This window comes from Ammodytes marinus, assembly GCF_949987685.1.
Source record: "Ammodytes marinus genome assembly, chromosome: 7".
NCBI classification, from domain to species: Eukaryota; Metazoa; Chordata; class Actinopteri; order Uranoscopiformes; family Ammodytidae; genus Ammodytes; species Ammodytes marinus.
Window position 1 is genome coordinate 778,606 of NC_137211.1, and position 10,000 is coordinate 788,605.

Sequence of the window (10,000 nt, forward strand, 5' to 3'; positions counted from 1 at the left end):
ACACACAGACACAGACTCACACACACTCTCACTCACTCACTCACTCTAACACACACACACTCTCTCTATCACTCACTCACACACACACTCACTCACACACTCTCTCTCTCACTCACTCACTCACTCTATCACTCACTCACTCACTCGCTCGCTCACTCACTCACTCACTCACTCACTCACTCACTCTATCACTCACTCTATCACTCACACACACACACACACACAGGGCCGGGGGAGTGAGACCAGTAAGAGACACACCCATACTCTTATCAAATGTTGTTGTTGTTTTTCAATAAAGAAGTGTAGGGATCGGGGCGCTGCGGTGGTGTAGTGGATAGAGTGTGTACCATTTTGGCTCCGGCCTTCGTTGCAGTGGCCGCGGGTTCAAATCTGACCCGTGGACCTTTACTGCAGGTCATCCCCCCCCCCCCCCCCCCCTCTCTCTCTCTCTCTCTCTCTCTCTCTCTCTCTCACTCTCTCTCTCTCTCTCTTTCTGTCTCCCCATTTCAACTCTGTACTGTCTAATAAAGCTATCTCTCTCTCTCTCTCTCTCTCTCTCTCTCTCTCTCTCTCTCTCTCTCTCTCTCTCTCTCTCTCTCTCTCTCTCTCTCTCTGTCTGTCTGTCTGTCTGTCTGTCTGTCTGTCTCCCCATTTCAACTCTGTACTGTCTAATAAAGCTTGAAAATGCCCCCCCCCCCCCAAAAAAAAGGTGTAGGGATAAAGTGGAAGTGTTACATTTGTGTGTCTGTCTCTGTGTGTGTGTGTGTGTGTGTGTGTGTGTGTGTGTGTGTGTATAGACTAAACACACTGTCTCTCTCTCTCCAGGTTTGTTCTAATCCTCCGTGTGAAACCCATGAGACTGGAACCACCAACACAGCGACTACAGCTGGATCCGGACAAGTCCAACAGGTAAGGACACACCTGTATACTGATGTCTGATTGGTTGTGTGTGTGTGTGTGTGTGTGGGTGTGCTACTGTTAGAGTGTGTGTGTGTGTGTCTGTCTGTCTGTCTGTGTGCGTGTGCTACTGTTAGTGTGTCTGTCTGTCTGTCTGTCTGCCTGTCTGTGCTACTATTACTGTTCCTGCGTTCCAATCCCCATGCTTCCCTACTATTTAGTATGCCAGAAAAAGATTTAGGATGTCCCAATACATGCAGGTCAATTGTAGTATGCTAAAAAAATAATAAAAAGACTAAAACTCTTCTGTACTTTAGTATGTAGTGTAGAAAAAAGACTAAAACTCTTCTGTACTTTAGTATGTAGTGTAGAAAAAAGACTAAAACTCTTCTGTACTTTAGTATGTAGTGTAGTAAAAAGACTAAAACTCTTCTGTACTTTAGTATGTAGTGTAGAAAAAAGACTAAAACTCTTCTGTACTTTAGTATGTAGTGTAGTAAAAAGACTAAAACTCTTCTGTACTTTAGTATGTAGTGTAGTAAAAAGAAAAAGTATGTGATTTGGAACGCAGGGTTAGTGTGCGTGTCTGTCTGTCTGTCTATGAGCGTGTGCTACTGTTAGTGTGTGTGTGTGTGTGTCTGTCTGTCTGTCTGTTAGGGCTGCACGATATTGCCCAAAATGATTATCACGATTATTTTGGTCAATATTGATATCACGATATTTTACCACGATTATTCAGTAATTGTAGTGAGTAAAATATTTTTATTGGATTGTCACGTAAACATAACAGCGCTTTCATATCCATGTGATCGGCTATGCAATATTACTGATAATGTACATATATTTGCATAAATATAATAAATATTTACCTGAAGTCAATGCATTTCCACAAAGAAAATATAAATCAAAATATTGCACCAAAACTTTACTCAAAATCAAATCAACAGAGCACTGCTTTAACTTTTCCTTGTGCCACATTTCTGTTGAATAACACATCTTTGTTTCCTCACCTGACCTCATTGCATCTCCTAAAAGCAAAAATATAAAATATTTTACTCCATTCATTGTACCTGCATGATGGATGTGTATAAAACTTGATTTTGAACTAAATAAAATTGTGCCCACAATGTATAACTAAAATAAGTATATTATGAGCTGCGCCCTGTCAAAATAAATCACAACCTATATGGCTCTACTATGTCGGAATTTAATTTGAAAGGACGGAGACGGGAAGTGGCAGGTAACACTCAGCAACACGTTAGTTAAATGTTGCTGCCTCTCATGCCTTTACTCCCAACGCGAGGTTTCATCTTCGCTTCAGGTCGTGTGTACGCTGAGGCACTGACTGTATGGAGTTATTAGCAACCCTGGGAGCTTGTCTAATAACTGGAATAGTCATTGCAAACCCACTAGGTTCTTATGTAATGAAAACGTAGGTCAATACGCCAGCAAATAGGAACGACCAAGGATACGAACTAGCAACGGTGGAATAGTCTACTCGCCCAGCTAGACTGCTTCAGCTGACTGAAGGCTCCGGCTCAGCTGTTAGCCACAGAGCTACTGTTTTGCTAACACAACTCAAGACTCGCACACTGTACAAACAGTAGGCCTAAATGTAATCGGCCAACATGCTTAACCAGAGCTCCATCTAGCTAACAAAGCATTATTCCCCAAAATCTATAACAATTCACGGGGAAAATGACTGCCGAACATTTACATGGCGGGCTGCAGCCTGAAGCAAAACGTACTCACGTCGTCTTGCTGGAGTCCTGTCGGACATTAACCATGACTCCTGTGTTCCCTGCTCTCCTGATACATGCAAAGACGTGTTGAAAAAGTATTCCATTGTTTTCTGAACGAGTAGCCCTGTTTGTGGACGTCTATCCATCAAAACTATGACGTAGGTCCTTAGGTGACCCGTTCGCTATACATTATACTCTTGACAGCGGTCTGTCTGGCTGGATAACAGACCTGGCAAAGTGTCATGTAATAATGGGTTATAAATCCGGTCCCACACAAAAAAAGAGACTAACAAGGGGATGTATGTGATTTCACAAGCGCAGATGTCTGCTCTCGCTCGCGCGATAAGCAGCAGCAGCTTGCTTCTTCGCGCGGCTCTTGGAGTGCTTTCTGTCTATGCGGGCAGAAAATTGTTCACACTTTGGGGGCGGAGCCACTGGACTTTGATTGACAGCTCTCGGGGAACCTGGGGTTGCCAGGTTGGAGCATGAACAGGCACATGATCAGCGAGTGGTTTGGGGAGGGATTGATTTGCTTCGCAGCTGAGCACACATTTAAAATATCGCACATTCATGTACACGTCATCGTGGGAAGCCAATATCGTCATCGCGATGAAAATTCGATATATTGTGCAGCCCTACTGTCTGTCTGTCTGTCTGTTACAGGTGTGTGTAACTAAACTAACTGTCTCTCTCTCTCCAGGTTTGTTCCAATCCTCCATGTGAAACCCACGAGACTGGAACCACCAACACAGCGACTACAGCTGCAGGTAAGTGTGTGTGTGTGTGTGTGTGTGTGTGTGTGTGTGTGTGTGTGTGTGTGTGTGTGTGTGTGTGTGTGTGTGTGTGTGTGTGTGTGTGTGTGTGTGTGTGTGTGTGTGTGTGTGTGTGTGTGTGTGTGTGTGTGTGTGTGTGTGTGTGTGTGTGTGTGTGTGTGTGTGCGCCTTTTGGTCCTGTGTGTGTGTTGTTTGGGACTGTGTGTGTGTGTGTGTGTGTGTGTGTGTGTGTGTGTATTATAGCTACAGGTAAGAGTGACTGTGTGTGTGTGTGTGTGTATTATAGCTACAGGTAAGAGTGACTCTGTGTGTGTGTGTGTGCTTGTATTATAGCTGCAGGTAAGAGTGACTGTGTGTGTGTGTGTGTGTGTGTGTGTGTGTGTGTGTGTGTGTGTGTGTGTGTGCTTGTATTACAGCTACCGGTAAGAGTGGAGGACATTTAAATTCCCTTTGAGAAATGAACAAACAAATCATTAAAATAAAAATAAAAAATAAAATTTAATTTATTTTTTTATGCGTGTGTGTGTGTGTGTGTGTCCGTTCTGTTTGTGTGTGTGTGTGTGTCCGTTCTGTGTGTGTGTGTGTGTGTGTGTGTGCGTGTGTGTGTGTGTGTGTTTGCAGGAGACTCCACAGATCCTCCATCATCATCGTCTGACTCCGCCCCCTCCTCCACCACGGCCAATCAGAGTAGAGCGGTCACCACGGTTACACAGTCCACGCCCACACCCGGACCTTCCATACCTGTAAGTCACAAACACACACACAGAGTAACACACACGCACGCACACACACACACACACACACACACACACACACACACACACACAGAGTAACAGACAGATACACAAACACACACACACACAGTAAAATTTCTAAAATTATTCTATCAACACAGACATTTACATTGATGGGGCGCCCTTAGCTCAGTTGGTAGGGCGTCCCCTCCCAAACCTCCCCGCCCCCACGGGCCGGGCCCAGCAGCAGACCCGGGTTCGATTCCAGCCCGCGGTCGTTCTCTGCATGTCACTCTCCCCTCTCTGCCCCATTTCACCTCTGTCGCTTCAAAACTGTCAATAAAGCATAAAAAAAAAAGACATTTACATCGATAGTCTGGCGTTATAATTGATAAGCCTCAGGTGTACTGTGGAGTGGGTAAGACTGTTTTAGTAGCAGGCTAATTAGACCCCAATCCCGTGCGCTAGCCTAGCACGAGCGCACTCTGCAACTAGAAGGACTGAATTAAATGTGTTGAAAACTGTCTCCAATGATAAAGAACACTAAGGCTAACTTGGGAATAAAGCCCTATGTCCAAAATTTCAAACTATCCCTTTAAACCTGCAGTGTGTAGAATTTTGGGTTTTATTTCCTAGAAAGTAATTATAATATAAGTACATTTAATTTAGTGCATAATAGCTGAAAAAAATGTTTTGAATTATAATTTTTTCCCTTAGAAAGGGTCTCATATATGTCCATATTTCTGCATATTTTGGACCAAGGCCTAGTGCCGCCATCTTGAAAGTGTCATAGTTGGAATGTCATCAGGTGCATTGTTTGAAATTTAGAATTGTTCTTGTCCTTGAAGGCCACTGTAGCTTCTGTTATTATTCTAAAGGGTTGGGGTTACCCAGGGAGCGTTTCTAGAACTTTCTTGATGATGTCATATTACACACTGCACCTTTAATCCCTTTGTCATGGGTACGCTCACCCAGGAACATTACCTGGCTTAGTAAAAACAATACACACACACACACACACAGAAACAGAAACACACACACTATCATCTCCCCATAATAATCCCTTTTGTCCGGTTTATGAAGCTGGCAAGCTCTGTCTTTCAGGTATTACCTGGGTCAGACAGACAGCCACATCACTCACACACACACACACAGCGACACACACATTCACACACACGCAGACACACACACACACACACACACTAATAATCCCTTCTGTGCTTGTGGGTTTTTCAGGCTATCTCCTCATTGGTCGGTGAGAGCAGGGCGGAGTCTTCTGAGGCCGTTGCCATGGAGACGACGGATGGGGAGGAGCCTATGCAGACAGAGAACCAATCGGATCACGTGATGTCATCAACTACAGCCGCACAGGTACAGGCAGGCAGACAGACAGACAGACAGACAGACAGACATAACCAAACCCCAGTTCAAGTAAGAGAGAGAGTGGTTGCGTTCCGAATCTCCGACTCTTTCTTTTTTCTATTCTACATACTACATCCGACGATAAAAAGAATCTAGTTAGGATGCAGTATGCATACTTTTGGGACATACTTTTACTCTCTTATTTCATCATAACATTGCGCCTTGATCTTGCCTCTTGCTTTCATATCCGTCTCATCCCCGTTTGTTTTCATATGGAGGCTTCGTCGATGTGACGTCACTTCACGTGCGCACTGGATTGTGGGTCAGAATCGCCCAAATAGGATGCACTTTTCAACACTAACAATCTTGGCCGCATGAAGTAGGACATCCGGGTACTTCTAACCATCCTAAATCTGGCCACAAGAATCAGGACATCCTAAATCTTTTTTCTACAAACTATATAGTAGAAAGTATGCGATTCGGAACGCAACCACAGATAGACACACAGACACACAGTCACTAATTTACTTAATTTACACACTCACTCACTCACTCACTCACTCACTCACATTCTCACACACACGCACTCACTCATTCTCACACACACACTCTCTCACTCATTCTCACACACACACTCTCTCTCCCCCCCCCACACACACACACACTCTCTCCCCCCCACACACACACACACACACACTCTCTCCCCCCCACACACACACACACACACACTCTCCCCCCACACACACTCACACACACACACACACCCACTCTCTCCCCCCACACACACACACTCACACACACACACATTCTCACACACATGCACTCACTTTCACACACACACTCTCACATACACACACTCACTCTCTCTCCCTCCCACACACATTCTCACACACACACACACTCTCTCCCCCCCCCGCCACACACTCACACACTCACACACACACACACACACTCTCTCCCCCCCTGCCACACACACACACACACCCACTCTCTCCCCCCCCCACACACACACACTCTCTCCCCCCCCCACACACACACACTCTCTTCCCCCCCCCCACACACACACACACACTCTCTCCCCCCCCCCCACACACACACACACACACACTCTCTCCCCCCCCCCCCCACACACACACTCTCTCCCCCCCCCCCCACACACACACACACTCTCTCCCCCCCACACACACACTCACACACACACACACACACACACTCTCTAAATAACCATTACTAAACCCCTCTTATCGCAGGTTGCCTCTTCAGACAGTGGTCTTCCTCAGCAGCTGATGTCATCAGAAGGGGACGCTCCCGGCGAGGCCGTCTCCGGGGCAACGACCCTGACAACAAACGCCCCCCCCGAACAGCTGGCTGTCTCCACGGCAACAGAGGAGGCGATACAACAGGCCACGATACAAGCCGTGCTGCAGGCGGCCGCCAACACAGGTCAGAACCACGGAGATATAATTTGGTTGTTAATTCAGAGAGAGAGACAGAGAGAGAGAGAGAGAGAGAGAGACAAACAGACAGACAGACAGAGAGTGAGAGAGAGAGAGACAAACAGACACACAGACAGAGAGTGAGAGAGAGAAACAGACAGACAGACAGAGTGAGAGAGAGAGAGACAGGGAGTGAGAGAGAGAGAGTGAGCAGGGTTGCCGCGGATCTTGAAAAGCATTAAAAGTCATTAAATTTAAGTTTCAATATTCAAGGCCTTAAATGTCTTGAAAAGTCTGGAATTATTGGGTGGGCGGCATTAAATTTAATCAGGGGCAGAATTAATGAGCTTGCCTTATTTGTTTCTTTCTAGTTTTCTAGTTTAATTGTTAGATTTCTATGTTTTTATTTTATCGGTGTTTTATATACTTCAGAGATATTCGGCAAGTCCGACACCTACGCTAGAGGCAGTACGGCCGTGTTAGGCTGGGTACCGCGTTCAAAACGTAGAAGAAGAATGTGTGTTCCCTGCTTTCGAATTTGAAGTCGGCCGCGGTAGAGCAAAAAAGGAGAGAACGACCCAGCGAAATGCATGCCAAGCTATTATAAATTCAGTGAGAGGTGGAGGGAGGACGACAAATACCGTGGCTGGCTTTCACCCCGCGACCGCGACCACACACTGCCGCTGCTTGTAGGTGCGCAACCACCCGTCCGCTGATGATATAGGTAGGCTACTGTCGCAAATGACACAACACGTTGATTGTGTTTAGTAAACAATGTTTATGTATCTATATTTATAAATAGCTGCTCATCAGACGTTCATTCAACTCATTCAGGTCACTTTGACTTGGCGTGAGCTCATGGAGTGAGACGCGGGTCTCTATCTCACTGCTTTCTGTCACTTTCTTTCTCTCCACTCTGCACTCCCTTTCTGACAGCTAGATAAAAACTATTGCCGATCCTCCCATCAATCGCAGATAGTAGCCTACGTTTCCTTTGCCAATCGGTACAACCCTATTACCCGCGCTTTATTAACCTGAATGCCTGCAACAGTACTGTATGAAGAAAAAATTACTTTGCGCAAATTACCGCAGGTCTCGTGAGCATAGATGTAAATCTACATACAGGTGGCTAGGCCAACATACGATTTTGAAATTGCAAAAACCTCCCTGTGGAACCAATTTTTAAATAGTTTCTCATAAGTTCTGAAAAAGAAAGTTAATGGACTAAGTTTGTTATTTATTGAATACGGAATTAAAATATGAACATTCGGATTATTCTTCCCCAAAAAATATCCCATTTTTAATTTAGCCTAATTAAAATATTGTATGCTGCACCTAACATATTTTCTAAATTGATTAAACTCTTCTTGTTACTCGATTAATCAGAAAATGTAAACCAATTGATACAGTTCTATAATTGGTTGAAAAGGTGGTAATGATGGGTTTTCAGGTTGCCTTTACAGTGATCTCTTAAGGTGAGAAGACACACCGGGCGCGTTGGCGCTTTGGGCCAAGGCGCCAACGCGCCCGATCTGGCGCTTGGTCATTTTGTGTCAAAAAGTGGTTCAACGCGTCGCTTCGCAGCTAGTCTCCCCCCCATATATTTATTCCCCTAATCAACCATGGCTGCGATCAGAACCGACCCGACACAACAGCGATCATGTCCGCACAAAAACAACAACAACACGGCCAACAATTGTGCCAAAAGACAAATAAACAGCAACTGAACGGAACAAATAGCCTTAAAACAGATTCACGCCACTCGGAAATGAACACAAACAGCAAGGCAGCACCATACCAAACACATTTACAGCAGCATTGTGTGCAAGGCAGTAGAAAATAAAGGCAACTAGCCTACATTACCCTACCTGGCTGTGACAGGGGACCGTGGCTGGCGTAGATATAAACACCGGTGCTTCGCTGTACTCGTTGTGAAAGTTCCCCGGACTAAGCCGTTATGTTTGGCTTCATTATATGGAGGTGGTGGCCGCACACAACCGGGTGAGTTAACTAATGCTATCCGACCGGCGCTAACTTGGTTTATCGGCTAATGCACAGCCGCACATATTCACTGAATTAACCAGGAAGCCCATTCTCCTGGTTCACTTTCCCCACTTTCCCCACGTCTTGTAACCCCGAGCGGCTTCATACAGCACCAGGCAGCCAGCCGTAAATACATTCCCTCCTCGGTGTTTGCCTCTGTGTTGTCCTCCGCCTCCGGTCCTCGTGTCTGTGACGTCGGGTCAAGCTCACCGCTGATTGGCCAACGCGGCTAAACGTCACGCAACGGAGCGTTGAAAGTTCAATTTTTTCATCTTTTTTCATGGCACGTTGACGCTTTGCTGGCGCGTTGACGCTTTGGTAACGCTTCCAAAGCGCCGCTTTGCCGTGGCCAACGGATCCTCGCGCCTAAACCAATGGTTCCCTATGCAAAAATAGGATTTTTCAACGCCGCCACCACACCCAACGCGCCCGGTGTGTTCTCACCTTTATACTATGTATTTGATGGTAAATGCAGGAGGACATTGTCTTCATTCAGACTGCTGAACATTTTTTATTTTCTGTAATTAGACAGCAGTTGTTAGCTAAAGTGCATTGAATATTTGTTAGTCAGATTTAATGCAACCCTTTACGGAGTATACTGTAGTTTAGTTTGTCGATTTCTGTTACCGCGGTATTGGTATTATTTTTTCATTTTAGAGGTCTTAAAAAGGTATTAAATGTCTTTAAATTTGAACTTTAAAAATGTGCAGATACCATGGTGAGAGAGAGAGACAGACAGACAGAGAGAGAGAGAGAGGCAGACAGAGTGAGAGACAGACAGACACACAGAGAGAGAGAGAGCGAGTGAGTGTGAGAGAGAGAGAGAGTGAGTGTGAGAGAGAGAGAGAGAGACAGACACACAGACAGAGAGTGAGAGAGAGACAGACACACAGACAGAGAGTGAGAGAGAGAAACAGACAGACAGACAGAGAGTGAGAGAGAGAGAGACAAACAGACACACAGACAGAGAGTGAGAGAGAGAGACAGACAGACAGACAGAGAGTGAGAGAGAG

The 10,000-nt window shown here is 45.5% G+C and overlaps 1 protein-coding gene across 1 annotated transcript in view; it reads left to right on the plus strand.

The window, feature by feature from the left end:
• Nucleotides 1-10,000, plus strand: part of hcfc1b (host cell factor C1b) — a 52,510-nt gene that overhangs the window by 33,372 nt on the left and 9,138 nt on the right. The window contains exons 25-29 of the mRNA XM_080031631.1: nt 826-909; nt 3,340-3,406; nt 4,034-4,155; nt 5,383-5,517; nt 6,759-6,951. Of these exons, the coding sequence (XP_079887757.1) occupies nt 826-909; nt 3,340-3,406; nt 4,034-4,155; nt 5,383-5,517; nt 6,759-6,951 (601 nt within the window). The remainder of the gene's footprint in view (nt 1-825; nt 910-3,339; nt 3,407-4,033; nt 4,156-5,382; nt 5,518-6,758; nt 6,952-10,000) is intronic.